We start from the raw sequence: 21,117 nt of genomic DNA on the forward strand, positions 1-21,117 counted from the left end.
TAAATTAGAACAGATAACAGACAATGATACAAAGAAAAAAATTGCAGTTAAGGACTAGTAGTTTAATGCTAAGATACAAATGTTTTTGGTGTTGTACTAATCATACTTCCGAGAATCTTAATGAATTTCTTGACGAATGGCAAAAACGCTTAAGCAGAATATTTATAACTACATTTAATCGCACGTTCTCACAAGGTGACTAATATTTCTGAATACTATAACCCTTGTTGTTCGTCTTAATATATACATACTGTTTTTTTTTTGGTCTACAAATTAAAATAGTTTTATCTGTTAACTGGATCTACATGCTATCATTGGAATTTTCTGTGTGTATCGAAATAACTTTAAAATATATAATTTTCACAAGTGAATAACCTATTTTCTTATCTTGTTTTTTTGCTTATAAATAATAAGAGCTCGATAAGAAATATAATTATAGATAATGCCACACCAATAGCGAAGAACAAAAAAATTCCTTGAAGATCACCCAAGCCAATTCTCTGTTCTTTCACATTGTCTTTGCAGTCCTGTCGTTTTGGCCAATAACGTTGCCTCCATTTCTCCAGTAAACCTGTCTGAATCATCTTCATTACTCTGGTTTCCAAAAGAAACAGATAAATTAAAATATTAATTTTTGTTAAAGAAAACACAGAGCAATTACTAAAATCAACATGATATCCAGACAACGACGATTAAACTATTAAACTACTGTTTGTTGTTTTAAATACTGTGTGAGTAAAACCAAAAGTGTAGGTTTTTACAACCAGAAATAAACCAAGACAAGTGTTGTACAGTCACATTGATCAGTCATTATTCTAGTTTACATAAAATAAAGATAGAGCAAATATTACCCTAGTTTACACAAGACAAAAAATAACACATAGCAACGATTATCCTGAGATACATAAAACAAAGGATCAACACAGAACAAACATTATCATATTAACATAAAACAAAGGTTCAACTCAGAGCAACCACTATCTTCTTTACATAAAACAAAGAATAAACACAGAGCAGCCATTATCCTGTTTAAATAAAACAACGGATCAACATGGAACTAACATTATCCTGTTTAACGTAAAACAAACGATAAACACAGACCAACTATTATCCAATTTATATAAAACAAAGGATTAATGCAAAGCAACCACTATTCTGATTTACATAAAATAAATAATCAACAAATAGTTTACTGAGTTAGTTGATTCTCACAGTGAATATACAAGGTATCTTTTGTTACCTAATGTAGAGAGCAGGGGCAGGCAACTCCATGGCCTCTGGCCACATGTGACCAGTGGATAGCACAATTGTGACCAACTCGAGTTTAGAAACCAAATTTTTCCATCATTTATTTCTTATCGTAAATTTGGTAATCAGCAACTGCAGTGCCTCACGTCATTGCTAATGTCGCGACATCACTGCCACAGACTCCGCCCATTTTGTAACGTCAGTCTGGTTTAGATGTTTGTTATCGAGTGTGCGTTGTTTTGCATGCGCTTGCAAACATATTTTCATTGTACAACTTTTAAATGTTTAAATATATTTTGTTTTTAATCCCATAACATGGATAAGTGGATAATTTGAAAACGAAATAATCCAGATGATGGTGAACACTCAGAAAATAAAGACAGTTTAATTAATTCTGGCTTTACAGCCGAAAAGAGAATAGCGCGTGACTGGTAAAACTTTACCATTAAACGAGAATTTAATGAAAGTTGGGAGTTGAAATTTGGAGTGATCGAAACAAATAATAGCCAGTGTGTCTTTTGTGTAACAAAGTTTTTGGAAATAATAAAGTATATAACCTTAAGCAACACTCTAACAATTTTCACAACGAATTTGATGTAAAATTTTCAGTTGAATGAAATTAGTTGTCTGAGAGCACAAATTCATGATCAAAAGGGAAGCCTAAAAGATATTTATCTTCAATAGAACTAGTTACGTTAGCTAGCTATAAAGTGGCTTGGATTCTAGCTAAAAAAATCATTTTCTGATGCTGAACTAGTGAAAGAAATATTGATTGTGGTCATCTTGTGGAAACTTTGTTGGAGAATTATAATTCGAAAATAAAAGATGATATTCTTTAAAAGGTAAATAATTTTCAATTAAATCGAAGAACAATTGTCCGCAGAATGCTAGAGTTAGCGAAAGACATAGAAAATCAGTTGCTTGAACAATTAAAAGCTTTTGTATTTTTCTTTAGCACTAGACGAGTCAACAGATGTCAGTGATACTGCACAGTTGATAAGTGAGGAAAGAAATGCTTGGTCTTTGTAGATTACGAGATCAAACATGTGGTTTGTTTCTTTTTTAATTTCGCGCAAAGCTACATGAAGGCTATCTTCGCTAACCGTTCCTAATTTAGCAGTGTAAGACTAGAGGGAAGGCAGCTAGTCATCACCACTTACTGCAAGCTCTTAGTCTACTCTTTTACCAATGAACGAACATTTGAAAAAAAACATCTTTGAAACATTTTTTGAAATGTCAAAAAATTCAACCTGGATTTTAAAACTGGTTTCTGTTAAAACTGACGGTGTTCCCGCCATGACTGGGGCGAAATTAGGATTTGTTTCTCTTTTGAAGCAGCATTTAATTGAAAATAATGTGAAGTTCACGCTGCAATCTTTCCATTGCATTTTACATCAGGAAAAATTATGTGCTCAGATGTTTAAAAGTGATGAATTGAAAAATCTGATGGACATTGTTGTAAAAATTGTGAATTTATTAGAAGTGGAAGCTCTCTCATACATCGACAGTTTGTTGAGTCTTTAAAGAAAAGCAGTGACTGTGCTTTTGATTATCTTACTGATTTTGCAAATGTAAGATGGTTAAGTAGAGGAAAGGTCTTGGAACGATTTACTTACTTATTTCCTCAAATAAAAGAGTGTCTTGTTGAAAAAGGTAAGATTGAAAATTTCCTTGAAATTGAAACTTTGTCATGGCAGTGTGATTTGCACTTTCTGTGCGACATGATGGCTCACTTGAATAATTTGAATACGAAGCTTCAGGGAAGAGGTAAAATAATAAGCAAGCAATCATTGTTTATTCAAGAATTTCAAGTAAAGCTAAACCTCCTTGCGGAAAAATTACAAAAGAATGATTTGACAACTTTGCAAAGTTGAATAGTTTTCTAGAAAATAATAATGACTGTGATTTCTCTGTAGCTGAAGACGATCTCTATGTAAACTAGATCAAAAATCTATCTCAAGAATTTGAATCACGTTTCTCCGAATTTAAAAATTTGAAATTTTTTTGCATGCTGCATTTCCATTTGACTTAGGAAATTACATTTTTTTGTCTTTGGTTAAGTGAATTTGAAGACGAGATGCTTACCCTGCAAAGTGTAGAACACATAAAGGTAAACAAAAATGTTCTATCAGAGAGATGTGACTCACTATTCTGAGGCCTGGCATGGCCAAGTGTGTTAAGGCGTTCGACTCGTAATCCGAGGGTCGCGGGTTCGAATCCCGGTCGCACTAAAAATGCTCGCCCTTATAGCCGTGGGGGCGTTATAATGTGACGGTCAATCCCACTATTCGTTGGTAAAAAGAGTAGCCCAAGAGTTGGCGGTGGGTGGTGATGACTAGCTGCCTTCCCTCTAGTCTTACACTGCTAAATTAGGGACGGCTAGCGCAGACAGCCTTCGAGTAGCTTTGCGCAAAATTAAAACAAAACATTATTCTGATTAATGAGAGTTTTCCAAATGTAAAGATAGCAATTTTAAAATTATTATCCATGTTTGGATCCACATGGGTGTGTGAGTCAGCATTTTCTATCCTAGATTTTCTCAAGTCTAGATACAGATCTCTGCTTACTGACATAAATTTAGAGGCAGATCTAAGATGCTCATTGAGCATAGATATTAAGCCAAATTTCACGAAACTTGTTGATAAAAACCTCATCAATTTTCACATTGAAGATTAGTTGAAATGCAATTATTTTGATTAAACTAACATTTTTCAATTTTTTTTAATAGTGTGGCCAACGTTGTTTTCATTAGCCACAGTCGTGGCCACTATGAAAAATTAGTTGTCCACCCCTGGTATAAAGTTAACAAAAATATTGCTGACTGTATAGAACGCTAATTCAATACTACTTATTCAAATCATATAATTTGCCATCAACAAAGCATTTTTAGTTAAATGTTGGTAATTTCAAACTCACACTTAACAAGCTTGTTACGACTCTTCAGTATAAAGACGTCTGTTGATTTTTGTTGCATGTGCTTAATATAGCATTTTTTCTTATCTCTATCAGAGCAGAGATAACATACAAAAACCATATGTATGCAGGACATTAAAAAGAATCAGATCTACACATCTTATTGTGTTTTTTTACACTACTGAATATATACGCTTTGAAATGGTGAAACTTTGTTGTATTTTAATGATGTCTGCTTCAGGTTGATTTTATCTTAAAAAACCTATCGCTTGAAAATCACATATGAATTTATTATGACGAGTTGTCAGTAAAGATGCGACGTCACACTTGTGGATTTGAACTTACGATATGTTATGTGCCCCAAAAAAAGCAAACTATCTCAGTAACTCTGATACCACAGCATTACCAGATTTTGATAATCAAGTTAACACCAAATCCAACTATTGTTTAGAGTCCACTAAAACAATGCTATACAATGTATTTAAATAAAAATGCAAATGAAGACGAATAGAAATAAAATTATGCTACATAAGCTAAAGCCAGTAAATTACGTTTTGCCAATAACATGGGCCTAGCGTCAAGCTTAAACTAAAGTAACAATTACATCGTTTCACTATTTAAGTGCCTTCATTCTTTGATCTGTTGATTAAATGTACACTGCATTCCTCATGAAGACAGGCTGCTACCATAACAAATTTGGATATAATTACAGAAACTGATAAAGAAGAGAGAATAACATACAAAAGAAAATAAGTCTTTACCTAATTTATGTTAGAAAATCTGACCCTTTATAAACAGTGCTGCAATAGTGACAAAACAGACTTGACTAAATGGAAAACCGATATCAATCTGTCATAGGTAACCATTTAACAGAGTTGTATCCACAGCAACTAAATACAATATTACAGGTTACAAAAACAGAGAAATAATAAAAATAATGTCATAATAAAAATAAAATAAAAATATCGGGGGTAAATAAACAAAGATTCAATTATAGTTTATTGGCTTACAAAACTCATTGAACAAAGAGAACCTATATTCTGGAATGGATAAAATTTAATCAATGAAAATTATTGTAGTAATATGTTGTTGTTACTTGTTTGATTCTCTTTTGAGGTCATGTAGACTTGGAGAGTATGGGGTGCAAGCCATTTTAGTTCTATTACCAACTCACAGAGGACGCGACTTTGTTATCTGTTGATTAATGATTTTGATAGTAAACATTAATTTCATTCGACGTTTATCAAGTTAATCATATACGATATGGATAAAGACTTACTGATGAGATCTTAATTACTTGGCTACAGAAATAAATTCACAATATTGTTTGCGATGACTTTTATAGCACAATTTAATGTACAATAAGTAAATAAGTATAGCATAAAATGATTCTATTTGTTTATTTGGTATACAATTCTTGGACGCAGGTGTCTTAAAATTAAAATATTCTGAGTTTAGTTTTAACTGCAAAAATATAAAATGATAACAAACTTTTGTTTTGAAAGATATTGGCAATAAACGTATGTGATGAAAATAAACTATTAACTCACAATTAGGAAAATTTAAAATAAGTTTGCAAGAAAAAACTTAGTAACATGTGTTGGTAAGCAAACTGAGCGTCCCGATCCCATGAGAGATACACTGTCAGTCAGGTTTCAAAGTTATATCTAATTGACGTATCGTTTATTCAAGTATCAACTAAAAATACTTAGTACTCGCACTTTTTCTGTAATAAAAACAAAGCCGTACATTAATAAGTGCAGTGTACCAGATCCGATAAAAGAATTAAAGAGCTATACTCTGAACCTGAAGTTAAGTTTCAAATGTGTGAATTTGTATACAAATCACTCCGAAAACATGCAAACACAAGATAACTTTAACATAAAACTGCATTTAATTACAGCGTAAGATATCATTGAATGAAATATAATTGGTTTTTAAGATAAATTTTGCGTTTCGCAAAACATTAATATTTTAAATATAGTATTTAGGCATGTAGAAATGTACAGAAACATGTTTTTGATTTCTAACATAACTTCAGCAGCCAGTCAGCATCAAGCGCTACAGAATTCAATGTTATTAACCGTCTTGGATTACATAAAGATTAGATGTGATAACCTTTTTATTTGTACAAAATATAAGCAGAAGACAAATGTGAAAAGAAACTATTCTCAGTAACTTAAAGAATGCAATAAATAAACAAAAATCACATCAAAACATTAAAACTATTTAGATTAAATAAAATAATTTTATTTAATTAGGTAAATAAAATTTACTTAGCGGTAAATATGAGACCTATAATGCTGAAAATCGAACAATCAGCCAATTATGTAGCTTTTATTTCCTAACGACAAACAAACATGAAACGAAATATATATATATATAGGTTATTTAAAATATGGTAACAGTAAAGTATTCCCTGGTTTCATAAAATAATAATAAATAACCTTATATTCGGGGTTATATAAATCTCAAATCGAATGTACATTAAAATTATTACTGCGGCCGAAATCAAATATTAATTAAAAACTATAATCGATTACACAAAACACAGAGTTAATTAAAACTATCCTCAGTTACAAAGGTACAAATACAATAAACTGTTGTTTGTGATACGTGAAATACATTATCATTAACAATCAGCCTGAATTTCGTACGGTGCATCGTTCAAAAAACAACGAAAAGGTTCTAGTCAGACGTCACTCCAAACTTTATAGTGGCTAGGTTTGTGTAATTACGAAAATATTAATTTTTTTCTTTATGCATTAATTTTTATAAATTTTATCGTCCTCTAACAAAAATATTATTAAAAATAAATACACAGAATTAATCTTGAGCTTATTATTACTAAAATTATAAATATTATTACTTGAATTTACTGTAATAATGGCAGTTGAATAAAGTAACAGTTTGTCTTTTTGAATTAAGGACAAAACGCTACAGAACAGGGCGTCTGTGCTCTGCCAACTGTGGGTAACGAAACCCGTTAATTAGCACTGTGAATCCACAGACAAATCGATGTGCCATTTGGAGCAGAAAAAAATACAACAAAAACGAACAACACTTTACCAAATGAAAAGATAACTCGTAATAATGTTTCTTGTATTAAACCAGAAGTTGCAACTAAAACAGATAAGACAGTGAATGGGTCAGGTAATTACAAATGCTACGAATTATTTTTAATTATTTCTAACTTCCGCTCTCTTGTTATATATATATATAACAGCTGATTTTTTTATTCCCTTCATTGCTAGATTTTAATTGTCCTAAAAAGAAAGAGAGGTTCTTCTATTCGTTATGTTGAAAAAAAGTCACTCCATAAAGATTTACTGTGGTAATAATGGAGTGTTTCTGCTTTCCAGAAAAATTCACTCCATAAAGATTTAATGTGGTGATGATGGAGTATTTTTGCTTTCCAGAAAAAGTCATTCCATAAAGATTTAATGTGGTGATAATGGAATGTTTCTGCTTTCCAAAAGTGACACTGAGTTAAAAGTCGAGAGCTGTTTCAGTGAATTATTTGGTCATTTTTAGGAGAATTTGTATTTACTGCTGTATTAAATTTTTACATGTACTACACTGATTGCCACCTAGTGTTTTATTGTTCGACTTAGTTAAATGCCACATGGAAAAGAAGTTTACGTACTCCAAGTTGAAAATTTCCAGGTAAGGGCTGTTTTTCTGGAGAGCTATCCCGAAACCAACCTTGAAGAACTCTTCCTTAGCTATGTGAACCCGGCAAAAATTTGTTTTTTGATAATCTTGAGACATTATTACATCCAGGTAAGATTTTTCTTTAATAAAAGCATATTGGCCTGTTAAAACAAGGTCCAGTCCTTCTTCTGACGAGGTCACCAGCTCGGTTGCACCTTTCCCTATTTGTCTATAGACGGTGCTGTTTGATGACTAAGTTATAAAAAGTAATCGAAGTTATTTATAAAAACTACGAATTTTAATACAGTTTCAAGCAAGCTGAAAATAGTCGAGATATGCCAATATCAAAACTTGAAATTATGCAGTTGTTAATTAATAAGTATAATTTACTTCATTGTTATATATCATTTTACAAAACATGAAGAACCACCATCAGGTGAAGACATGCAACTTAACTGGTAAAGAATTCATAGAAATTATCTGCCTTAAGGAATCTATTTAAATGTTTTAGTTAAACACAAATAGCGTCTGACATTAAAAATATTAAAGAACACCTAAGGAGTGTGCTGTTTTTACGATCAAAATTTTCGTACCAAAATATGCAAATGAGAAAAATAGTTTCTTACACAAATATTATTCATATTTAAAAGAATATTTGATACGAAGTGCAGTTTATATCTTGGCCAGTACTTAGTTTACTAACTTCTTAAAGTAAGTAATTAAAGAAATTCCTCTACCTGAGAAAAGAGATCTTGATGAGCAGAATCCTTGAGAAATGTCCACTTGATATTTTTCTGGTCAACCAGCTCAGCCAGAGAGTCAATGGTCTTCATTTGTTTCGGGACAGACAGGAAAGACACTAATGCCCCGTTATACGTGTTAAACAAAACTATTGCAAAAAACCACCAACCAGCAACAATCAATTTTGTGCCGTTGAACAAAGGTGGGAGATGTCCTCTAATTGTGCAAAAACAAACCATTTCAATCACTTTTAATATATATATATATATCGTGTTTTTCAGACAAAGGAATGGTGTTCGTTGTTCAAAGCTTTATAATACACAGTATTGATTATGTTGTTTAAGGTTTATAGCATCGATTAATACATTTATTACTAAATAAATAAAGGAGCAATTGTGCTAATATATTCTTCAAGTTAAAAAACCTATTTTCATGTAGAGAGCTTTTCACTACGGTTCAGTAACCGTCATCAGACATTTTGATATTCGATTCAGCAGTTTATCTAACAAATTGCTTATAATAAGGTTTTAACTAAATAATATGTGCATCAGTTATGCCTCACGAAAGCTTTAACGAGTTTTGAAGAACATTATTTCCATTTTATGAAATCTTAAAACAAGCGTATTTAGGAAAAATATTATTATCTTTGAAGTAAAATGAATTGCATTCTATTGGAAAAGCAACAACATAAATTTATATTTGATGACTGTGTTTAATATGGAGAGTGTCCATGAAAGGGTTCCTTCATTACTACAAACGTGTTCAGGTAACCACCAAATAAACTAAAGTATACAAGCGTTTCTAATGTAAATATTAACAGCTACGTTGGCTTTTAACCATCTATAGTTTCAACAGGAATAACAACAAGAAAACTGAACAACGGCTACAAATATAAGTTTATTTCATAAACACGTAAGGAATTAGTTAAAATGTGAAATTATGCTCTACCTTATATTAGTCAAAATATTTCCTGACAATTTTTAGAGTGTATTCCACTTGGTTTGGAATAAGTGGAATGTAAATACTGGATTTAGAAGTAAACAATTATTGTTAATTCATAGCTTATACCTTGTTGAATAATCGTTCCAAAAAGATACCATAACTGCCAATACCAGTGTTGAGCACCATACAAAGAGATATTATAACTTTCGATGCCAATGTTGGAATCTTCTGGATTTCTGTGTCGTAACTTTACAAAGTAGAGGTTCAAAAAATAAATAGTGGTGCTGATCAGAAATAAAACCAACAGTACTGCCAGCCAAACCTACAAATGTAATAGGTTGATTCATTTTCAGAAACATTTTTATAATTAAATATACGTAAGTAACGTTGACAAGCACAAAATAACTTTACGAGGATTTATTATTTGTTTAGAAAGTAAACTAGTAATTGATAAGCGCAGATAATTTATTAAAATGTGTTTTTCTAATCAATAAATATTAGAATTCGGGAAGTGTAAACATATGTTATACAGTTACAAGGGTGCACTAGTCAAAAAGGTTTAGATGACGAAACTGGAACACAACTTAGAGAGAAAATCATTGTTTCTCAATTAACAAATCTGCAACGCATACAGTATCACCATCTTGTTTAAAATCAACTAGAGTTTCAATAGTTGAAATGTTTCTTTATAATATTGTCTGTTTTTTTTTTATTTAATGCAAAGCTACTCGAAGGCAACCTGCGCTAGCCGTCCCTAATTTAGCAGTGTAAGACTAAAGGGAAGGCACCTAGTTATCATCACCCACCATCAATTCTTGGGCTACTCTTTTACCAACGAATAGTGGGATTGACGTCACATTATAATGCTCCTACGGCTGAAAGGACGAGCATGTTTGGTGTGACGAGGATTCGAACCCGCAACCCTCAGATTACGAGTCGAGTTCCTTATCCACCTGGCCATGCTGAGCCCTTTGTGGTATTCAAATATCATATAATGATCATATCAATGTCAATTTAGACAATGGTTTAGCTGTATCTTTGTGGCTTTAGTTTTGGCTTTGAATAAATTTACATTTTTAGTTTTGTATCTAGAAATATTAATTTGCTGCATTATTTTTGTAGCTCATATCATATATTATCTGAGTTTATTTGTGCGACGAGAATCGCAATGTATGAGTATTTTTGTAGATAGAAATATAATTTTACTGTTTATTTTTAGCACCAATCATCATTACATTGGGATTGCTATTTATATTTTTTTTTTACTTTGTAAATATTTTTTCTACCAGAATGAAAATGTTGAGGTGATTGCAGATAGCATAAGACGATGTCTGTGTTGTTTCTAAGACTGCTATTTATTTTTGACATAACGTTACGTAAAAATCAATTTGTGTGTCTGTTTGTGACAAGCTAGCACAAAATGTACTTCACCTGCCAACGGAATGGTTTGGCCACAGTCCACAGTTTACTTTCTGTTTCAGGTTTTGGCAGCAAAATCTTAGTTGGCTCCTCGTAAAAAGGAAAAGTAAAGTCAATGGCATCTTCCCGATCCCTTGTTATCGTTAGAGACCCTACTGCAATATCAGCTTCCTAAGAAAAATAAAAGAAGTAAATATAATGTAATAACTTAATAGACATATATAATTTTTAAGTATATACTGTAAAAGTATAGACCGAATTATGCTCAAGGTGATATGAAGTTTGAATGTCACTCAAAAAAATATGCGATTATTTCATTCACTGCTCTATATTTTTAGCTGTTGTAACCTTGTGACAATTAATAGCAGCCGTATTTTTATATCTTCTAAATTTTTACTTTACTTTAATCTCTTAGCCTTGACTTTTCTTTTATCCTTGAGGGTGTGCGTGTTTTCATATACAGTTACGACAGAAAGTGTTCGTACTCCTGCGTCCCGAGTGGTTTTTTTACTTATAACTTAGAAAGTATCACGAGTAGGCTAATAGAAGTGTATTATATTATAAATATTTTGCTAACACACATTTACATAAATTTTTATGTAAATTGAGCAGCAAATAAACTGTTTATAAACAAATAACCAAAAATAGGAGGAGCACAAAGTGTTTGTACAGTTCAGAACGTGTGAAAAAACTGATATTCCCGTACAAATTTTGTTTAGTTTGGCGAATAAACTACATTATACCATTCGAGAACTAGACACTGGAATCATTATTATTGGAATTTAGCCAGCAAAATAATGCACTTCCGGCAGTTTATTTGCCGTTTAATTTACATAAAAATTTATGTAGATGTGTGTTAATACAATATTTATAATATACATTACTTCTATTAGCCTACTCGTGATACTTTTTAAGTTATGAGCGAAAAACCACTTGCAACGCAGGGGTACGAACACTTTCTGTCGTAACTGTAGCAAAGCCACATCGGACTGTCTGCTCTGTCCACCGAGAGGAATCGAGCCCCTGATCCGTAGACATACCGCTGTACCAGTGGGGAACATTTTATCCCTCAAATAGACATACTTTTTTTTAGAGATATAGGTCTTGTTTGTTTTTGTTTAGTCACTAGTTACTACCACTCACCGCTGACTCTTGGAATACTGTTTTACCAACGCATAGTGGATTGACTGTCACGTTATAATGCACCCACGACTGAAAATTCGAGCATGTTTAGTGTGACGGGGATTCAAACCCAAAGCCTTCACATTAAGAAAGAGCGCCCTAACCTCCTGGTCATGTCGTCCCGCCGTCAGTAATAAGAAAAAGAGGTTCGTGAGTGTAAGAGAATAATTTTCCATTGATATATGTGAAAGAGATCAAGTGCATATTGTAAATGGGCTTCTAAATGTTCTGTAAGTCTGGGAAGAGATAATGTATTTTTATTCACGCGAGGTTTTCTTTGCAATGTTTTCTGAAGGTAAAGCTGTTTCTTGTTTTCAAAAGAAAATGATTTATTTGTTTGTTTGTTGTTCTTTAACACGAGGTTACAAAATGGACAGTGTGTTCTTTTTCCACCACAGACGATGGGACAGATAAGTTCGTTATCTTACCGCTGACTCACCAAGGGACAGAAAATGGATAACTACAATTACCGAATTTCGTCCAGGTCACATTCGGCAAAAGAAAAAAATTGATGTATATATATATATATATATTTACAACAGACACTAATTTTGATTTCACAAGTTGGTCCTATCTGTCCCTACAACGATGAATAAAGTGCAATTAGCCCTAATTTCGCACTGAGTAAACAATAGCTACTCCTTTCTATATTTTTTCAAGTTAAATAAGTTACATTAAAAAAAAATTGCAGATTTTGACTCTCTTCCCACCATAAAAATATCTGTTCTTTTTAACTTTCTACAGATCATAAATTTATATGTTTATCTTCTAAATTTAGACCCTCTTCTGTTCTTTATGTTTTAATATTATTTTTAACTTCCAAGGTCTTAACTTCATTACACCTTCTTGTTTTTGAACTTCAGTATCTTCATATACATTTTTATTATGTTTTGTATTCTAAGGTCCTAGCTCTCTTTTATTCTATCGGATATTTATTTAACCTAAATATCATGACCCTCTTTTTATCTTTCCGGCCTTGACTTTCTTTAATTCTCTTGGACTCGAGTATATTTTTACCATCTAGGTTTTGACATTTTTATGTTTCAGCTCTTGCTCTCCTGGCTTGAGTCTCCTTTAGTTTTTAGAGATATTGTATTTTTAATCTTCTAATCTCTTATCCTGGAGGCTGAATCAGCTTTAGAGCAAATGTCACAAAATTGTTTCCAGATCCTATTTAAACTACAAAAACTGTAGTAAACAAATAATTTATGATAGTGAACATACCATAAAAGTAAAATTATTGTATTAGAAACATTACCTTTCTCTCAAGCATTCCTATCATTCCATTCCAAGAGCCATTTTGTAATCGTGCACCAAAGTTTCCATCCTGTGGTTCTTCAGTTACGTAACTTTTAGATAAGAAAATGAAGTTAATACACTGATTCATGTTACTACAGCACGTAAATATTTTATACTTTTATGTTCTTTACCATTATGTATATTTTTTAAAGTTCTACACGTACGTATTATATTAAATGGTGAGATGCTTTAAACTAATACATGTTTTCTCAAACATATCATACTTTAAATTTTCTTATTTAGGGAAGTATTTCATACTGACATATTTTCTTTTATGATTGGGATTTTTAAATAGTCTACTTGTAAAGTATATAAATCTCATTAAGATGCATCCTTTAATATAAACGGTTCTGTTAATGTTAGCAGAATTCATCTTGTACCTTAGGTTTTGTTTCAAGCGAGACAATAAGTATTTGTATTGTCTGGGCTTTAACAATATTGTATCAGGCAGAAATAAAAAATGTAAAAATAAGGTGAGTTTCTTAACTGTTTACTTGCTACTGCAGTTTAATTTTGATCAAAACAGTTGAAATTTTATCAGTATAATACTATCACTAGTCTAAGGCCAAAGATGAAAGTCAGTGTAGGACCCATATGCTTTTGCCATCCAACGTATCCCCACTCCAGCTCCTATCGAAGCCACTAGGAAAAATAAATAAAAGAAAGAAAGATTGAAGGTATAATTTGTGGATGGTGTCTGATTTGGTTTGATTTGTTTTGAATTTCGCGCAAAACTACTCGAGGGCTAGCTGCGCTAGCCGTCCCTAATTTAGCAGTGTAAGACTAGAGGGAGAAAAACTACTCATCACCACCCACCATCAACTCTTGAGTTACTGTTTTACCAAAGAATAGTGGAATTGACCGTCATATTATAACGCCCTCACGGCTGAAAGGGCGAGCATATTTAGTGTGACGGGGATTCGAACCAGCAACCATCGGATAATGAGTCGAGTGCCTTAACCGCCTGGCTATGCCAACTCGATGGTGTCTGTCGATAAGAGCTACTTCAATTGCAGATGAGGTGGAAAGCACATAATAGTAAAGACAGTAATCAAAAGGGCATTGAAACAATTTCCGAAGTCTTGCCGGGATAATCATTATCATGGAGAAGCATGATGTCAAGCAGGATTGATGTGAGATCATAAGAGTAACTTGCCATCCTTCTATTCTGGGGCAGGGTGTTAGTGTCCCTCACGATGTTTACTATCCTGTACCCGTGAGGTCAACAACATCTCAAACAAATGTTAATCAATGATTCCTAAAGGAGAGACTTTGACTACGACCACTAACTCTTGTGAGTGAAGCAAAGAAAATTATGACTCCTATATTCAAGAGTGGGGCTAAAGAAGACCTGGAGAGTTTCCTGAAAGGTTTAAAACAGGTAACTGCCTTGAATGGTTGGTTTCCAGAACAGGCTACCTGAGTCCTGATTTTGAGTCTGGATAATCCATATGTGGACTCTGCTGAGCATTTTATTAAGTAAAACTTTTGGACTCCACGACATTCATTACCAAGTTGCACTAATAATTTTCCCTCTAATGTAAAATCGAACAATTCATGAGTTTGAGTTCAAAGCTCAGAAAAGCTTGGAAACTGAGTGTGATACATTACAGCAGTACGAAAGCAGTCTGGACTGGTTGGAGACAGCTAACATAAACAAGAAACTTTGTTACTTATATTTCATCACAAACTCAATCCTTATAAGAAAATAAAATAATCGATATAATATTTGAACACATCCTGCCAGAGATAATGGAAGGAAAGAAATATAATTACCATTTGAAGTAAATATTTGGTATTTTAAACATGAACTGTATCTTGTTGGACATAGGAGTTATACCACCGGCTCAGAAGTACCAAAGTTAATTATTAGGTAATTACTGGCAAGAAGGAAACAACCAGACAACAGTACCCACTATATTATTAGCTGTTATTTCTATTCAGTAAACAATAAACTAAGCATGTTTTTAATTATTCCTATCTTTAACACATTATACTAACCACTAGTTTACTATTCGCTATGTGGTCAAACGAAAATTTTGTTATTGGACTAACCCGTTATATTATTCCTTTTGCAATGTATTCTGTCTAAACAGTTTAAGGTTGATTATTACGATTTCCTCTACGAATGGGACTAAAAGCGCTGGTTTATTAAGTTCCACCGTTTCAACATTCCGGACAGAAGACTGACGAACGTATTCCACACATCTTTATTTATTGTTCTGCTAGCTTCACTTACGTATGTTCTTTCTCACGAAAACGTTCTTCAAGTCATAATTTTCTTAACAGTAACATATGTGATACAGTTTATAATTTGCCGTTAAGTAGAATACTTTAAAGCTGAACGAACAAGACGCGTTTCAAATTCAGTTTTTGCCTTTTTGTCAGTCGTACATTGAAGCCGTTTCAACTACACTCTAAATTAATTATGCTACTGACAAAACGTAAGAGATAATGAAGTCACACTAACCACAAAATTACGTTTTGCATTCATTACAAACTGTGTGAATTTTACAGCCTCTCTACGACAGCTGTCTGGTTATATTTTATGTAACAGTTCTATCTGTTCTCTTATAACACCTTGCGTGCAGCTAACCAGTTTAAAGCTATATTGGTTTGTGTAAGGATCTAGGTGTGACTGTTTTTGGTTGGTTTGTTTAGAATTTCGCGCAAAGCTACACGACGGCTATCTGCGCTAGCCATCCATAATTTAGTAGTGTCAATACTTGGGCTACTCTTTTATCAAGGAATAGTAAGATTGACCGTCACATTATAACGTCCCCATGTTTTGGTGTGACGAGGATTTGAACCCGCGACCCTCAGATTACGAGTCGAGTGCCTTAACCACCTGGCCATGTCGGGCCGTGGTGTGACTCTTACTGACAAGTTTTTATCTAAGTGAATCAACCATTGTGTTTCTGAATTTTTTTTCATTGTGTACTGAGTGGTTGAAATGTAACGACTGATATTTTATCGTGAGGACCAGATCCTAGGAAGAACATAATTTATAAAATTCTTGATTTATAGATATCTAAAAATTCATAAGAAAAATACCAAGAAGAAACTGCAAGGCGATTTTCAATAGCAACTTCCGTATTTTGTGGCGAGAGCTCTTTGTTAAGTCGAAAATTACTAACATAAAGAGCAGATTATAATTATAAAATTTATGAACCAGTAAACTCAGTTAATCAAATATTTGTAATCTTTACTTGCTTTTGTAAATGCTTTCACAATGGAAACAATTCCTTTACTACTCAAAATTGTGTCGTGATATAACATAACAAGATATCAGGTTAGTCCCTTAAGACAGCTTTCCTGGATAGGTATCTGGGTATAGTATACTTTCTTTGGTTTAGTTTCTCAACAAGTTAAGGTGAACTTGAACATCAAAACTGATTAAATACAAGTGATATTAAGCTGCGAGAGTAAAATTATTATTTCACCGCTACAAATTCATAATATGATCTGTAATGGTGATATACTGCGCAGAGAATCGTTGATACTGATGACTGTTACTTTAGAGATGGCGTGACTGTTCTTACTAACCTGAATTTGAATTTTTTACTTAGCTCATGCAGTAAATCAAAAACAAGCCCTGTGTAGACTTTCTGTTGTGTATGACTCTCCTTCTCCAAAACAAAAGGAGGTCTCTGAAATAACAGAGAAAAATATGTTGTTTAAAGAGATAAACCCGGAAATACAATAAACATTTTATGTGTTCAACATAAGTCACACGAAAAGTAATGTTTTTCTAAAGTTTTTACTAACCAAATCAAATATCTAATTTTTTCGATAATATCAACTATTTACAGGGGTTAGTGTTAATACAAAAACGCTGTATTTTTATTTTGACAATGCAAGTGCTGAAACTTATGACTATATCTGCATAGGTTTTGGAGAGCATATGTTAACAATATTATACTTAAAACGATTACCAGTTCAACATGCAGCTGTATATATTTAATTTAGTCACATTAAGATAACTATCAGTTTTACGTTGTGCAATGTATGTTTTTAATTAAGTTAAAATATATCAACTGTAATTTTTACGTGATAATATATATACATTTCACTCTGTTACATTATTTCGACGATCAGTTTTACATGGTATAACGTTTATTTCACAAGCACAGTTGTTCTAGGCTTGATAAAACTGTTTAAAGTGTATACGTACTATGATTGTTACAACTTTTAACGTTTTATTCTCAAGATATTTGTTAATTATTTCTCTTTTGCTTCTTCTGTTTAACTGAAGTTTTGTAGAACATCCCTCCAAGGAAGTGTTTAAGTTTATCGGTAGGTCGATCTGAAAAACAAAAAAACAAACATTGACAACGATGTCACAAAAACGCTTACACTGTACTTAAATAAGGTACTAAAAACAAACATAGATGAAATAATTGTATAAAACCTCCCATGGATAAAACTCAAATTTTACCTCGTTTTTCTTGATTTGGTATTCTAATAAAGACATAATTAATTAGGATAGCAGCAGAAAGTGTTGCCTGTATTTCATAGCTCGTGCGATTACTCTGTCTTCTTGATATAGGTCATCAGAATTGATAATCTCCATAAAACAACTATGCGTTTAGTATTGTATCGTCGTGGCATCGCAACTCATACATGGCTCTGAGATTTTCATGTACAAACTTACACCTCATAGCTTCGTAATCTCTTGACTAATATGAGTTCTAATTTCAATTTTCGACTCAGTAAGTCAAACCCTTTCAACTGATGTATTTGATCACGCTCAAGGTCTCATAGATTAATTTACTCTAATCCTCCCTAAAATAATTTGAAGTGCCTTGACTACTGAAGATAGTTAATGTCTCACGTTGTTCTTACTAGAGTTTGTTTAATTATCTATTATTCTGTATGTCTCACAACATTCCAAGCCAAAGTTTTACATATTTTAGATGAGTTCTAATACTGAACGAAACGCTGTTATATAGGAAAAGGTTTGCGATCGGAATACAACTTGTATATTAGCTAGCTTTAACAAAATAACAAAAAACGGCTTTTACTCCAAAAAATGTGTAATACACAGCATTGCTCTATTTTATTAGCGGTAATGTTAAAGTAATCGTTTTAGACATATCTTTGAAAATATACAAAAGTACATTTTATTACAATTTACAGCTTTTACAGTAAGACTTGCATTGAAAATAAGTAAAATGTTTCGATCACTGGTTATTCTCAAATACATAAGTTTTAACCGTAAAGAACGAATTACTATTTAATAAATTACGGCTCACCAAAACTCCATAAAGACCCAATGACCTTACTCCCAATTGTGTCTTCTTATAGTTTTGCAATCTATAACCTTGATAAATATTTTAATTTAGTCTAAAACAACAATTAAAAAAAAAAAACACTTCTCATCTCCTACAACAATTACATAGTTTAGACAGCAACGCCATAATGTTTAGTTTTGATGTTGTAATCTTATTTCTTCAGATTTCTTATCATAAGGCAATACAACTCACATTCATTTCATCAAAACACCAAATAGGATCAACATAAAACAGGAAGAGCTGATCGAATTGTTACAACTAGCCATATTTATTTGATTTCTGTACAGAGATATGTACTTCCTTTAGTTACACGGACTTGCGATGAAGTTACTCCTTCCTGAGAGCACATAGAACAAGATTCAAATATTAGTTTGTCCTTTACAATTACAACTCGTATACTTCAGAACAATCGTACCATGGAACCGTTGTACCAGTTCTAAACCGTCTCAATTACTGTATAAGCTGTAATTTGTAATAAAATATACTTAATCAGTAATTAAACTTAAAACGAAACTATTAATACAAAACTTTGTTTTTTAGTTTTATATAAAATGTTGTAGCCGTCGCACTGTTAAGTCATCTGCAGCCACAGATGACAGGATGACATTTTAATCCAATCATACTAAGACCAACATTTAAATACCGTAACCTAATATTTTTCTGTATTTTTCAGAAAAGAGGTAATAGAAATTATCGAACTGTTTTTGTTTTTTTAAATTTGCGCAAAGCTACACGGGGGCTATCTGTGCCAGCCGTCCCTAATTTAGCAGTGTAACACTATAGTTAAGGCAGCTAGTCATCACCACCCATCGCCAACTCTTGGGCTACTCTTTTACCAACGAATAGTGGGATTGATTGTAACATTATAACGTCCCCAGGGCTGAAAGAGAGAACATGATTGGTATGACGGGGATTCGAACCCGTGGATTACGAGTCGTGTACATTAACCACCGGACCAGAAATTGTCGAACAAAACAGTTTGACATGATTAGTCTTATGTACAGTTCATGCAAACGCTTTTTTGTGTTAATTCCCTGATATCGTGAGAATATAATTAAACACAGCTTGAAAATAATGCATAACAGTAATCAAAATAACGCATCCGTTTTATTCTGTTATAATGTACGGTCAGCCCAGTGAAAGATCAAAATAGTAAAAGCAAATATACGTTTTTTACCAATTCAAGTTTAAAACCTACCTTTTATTTTGAATAAAGTAAGTGAACCAAAGTAAATCTAGCGTTACTTGAAATAATCTTATCACTGTAATGTAATAAATGTTTCTTTAAATTCAGATTGTTATAACATTAATATCCTACTGTCTTAGCCAAAATATTTGCAATTTCGTAACAAATGTGTTTGCGTTTTTCTTATAGCAAACCCACATGAGGCTATCTGCTGTGTCCACCTGATTTTAGCATTGTAAGTCCAAAGACTTACCTCGTTCCCAGCGGGAAATGTAAAAAGTGAAATAACTATTATTAATATAGAATACAACAAATACACTTAGTGCTGTAAAACTGAGAAATGTGTGTTATATTAAACATCTGTATATGTAATTTATTTAATGATACAGGTTCAATGGATATCATGAACGATTTATTAGAACAGCAAACAGTTTTATTGAACAGATGTAAAAAGATGTGAAATTCAGCATTTTACCTTCCGTAACAAAACCTTACCAAAGTATATATGATGACAAGACATTACATAAAATTATTATAAATGATTTATGTAACCTAATATTAATTTATATTAAACATTCACTACTTGGCTGTTCTTCCTCCAACTCAAATAACCACTGTAAGGGAACGTAGCATGATATCGATGACGTTTCTGAGGGAATCCATCACGATTCCACCTAACTACTCACTAGATGACGATGCAGCTTAGCTACAGTTACTGTTTTGAAGTCATGGTTGACAATGTTCAGTTCTGTCCAACGTTTCTTAACGGGATTACAATTTGGGGACTTTGCTAGTCATGGTGATCCTGTAACGTCCTCCTGGTTGATATAATCCTGTACAATATGTACACTATTTAGTAGAATTGTCTTCCTGGAACACAAAGTTATTGATGAACCCTATAATGTGGCAGAAATATCGTTTGAATGTAATCATTGTAAGAGGCACCATTGACGTTTCCTTGGAAGATACGAAGAACAGTTTTCCCATTGTGATTTTGTATTCCCTGTGAGAAAGAGTGTCTTTCTTCATCTGTTTTCCAGGTAAATGACTAATATTAATTTTACCATCAGCTTCAACTAGCAGAAAATAATATTCATCTGAAAAGATGACATGTCACCTGTTTTCTAGCTGCACGTTGACATGCTGTCTTGTACAAGTAACACAGTGGTGGTAGTGAATTTTGGATGATATCGGTTTGCAGATAGGTATTCTTGCAAAATAATCTTCTTTGGTCAGTCT

At 32.6% G+C, this 21,117-nt stretch overlaps 1 protein-coding gene across 1 annotated transcript in view; it reads right to left on the reverse strand.

Moving 5' to 3' along the window:
- Positions 1–365: 365 nt before the first annotated feature.
- Positions 366–21,117, reverse strand: part of LOC143227403 (putative glutamate receptor) — a 41,054-nt gene continuing 20,302 nt past the window's right edge. Inside the window, exons 4-11 of the mRNA XM_076458855.1 lie at positions 17,573–17,704; positions 16,945–17,048; positions 13,358–13,448; positions 10,930–11,088; positions 9,625–9,820; positions 8,553–8,770; positions 7,808–8,067; positions 366–594 (exon numbers count right to left, since the gene is read on the reverse strand). Coding sequence (XP_076314970.1) covers positions 384–594; positions 7,808–8,067; positions 8,553–8,770; positions 9,625–9,820; positions 10,930–11,088; positions 13,358–13,448; positions 16,945–17,048; positions 17,573–17,704 — 1,371 coding nt within the window. The 3' untranslated portion in view covers positions 366–383. The remainder of the gene's footprint in view (positions 595–7,807; positions 8,068–8,552; positions 8,771–9,624; positions 9,821–10,929; positions 11,089–13,357; positions 13,449–16,944; positions 17,049–17,572; positions 17,705–21,117) is intronic.

The sequence above is a fragment of the Tachypleus tridentatus genome, chromosome 9 (genome assembly GCF_004210375.1).
Source record: "Tachypleus tridentatus isolate NWPU-2018 chromosome 9, ASM421037v1, whole genome shotgun sequence".
In the NCBI taxonomy this organism is placed as follows: Eukaryota; Metazoa; Arthropoda; class Merostomata; order Xiphosura; family Limulidae; genus Tachypleus; species Tachypleus tridentatus.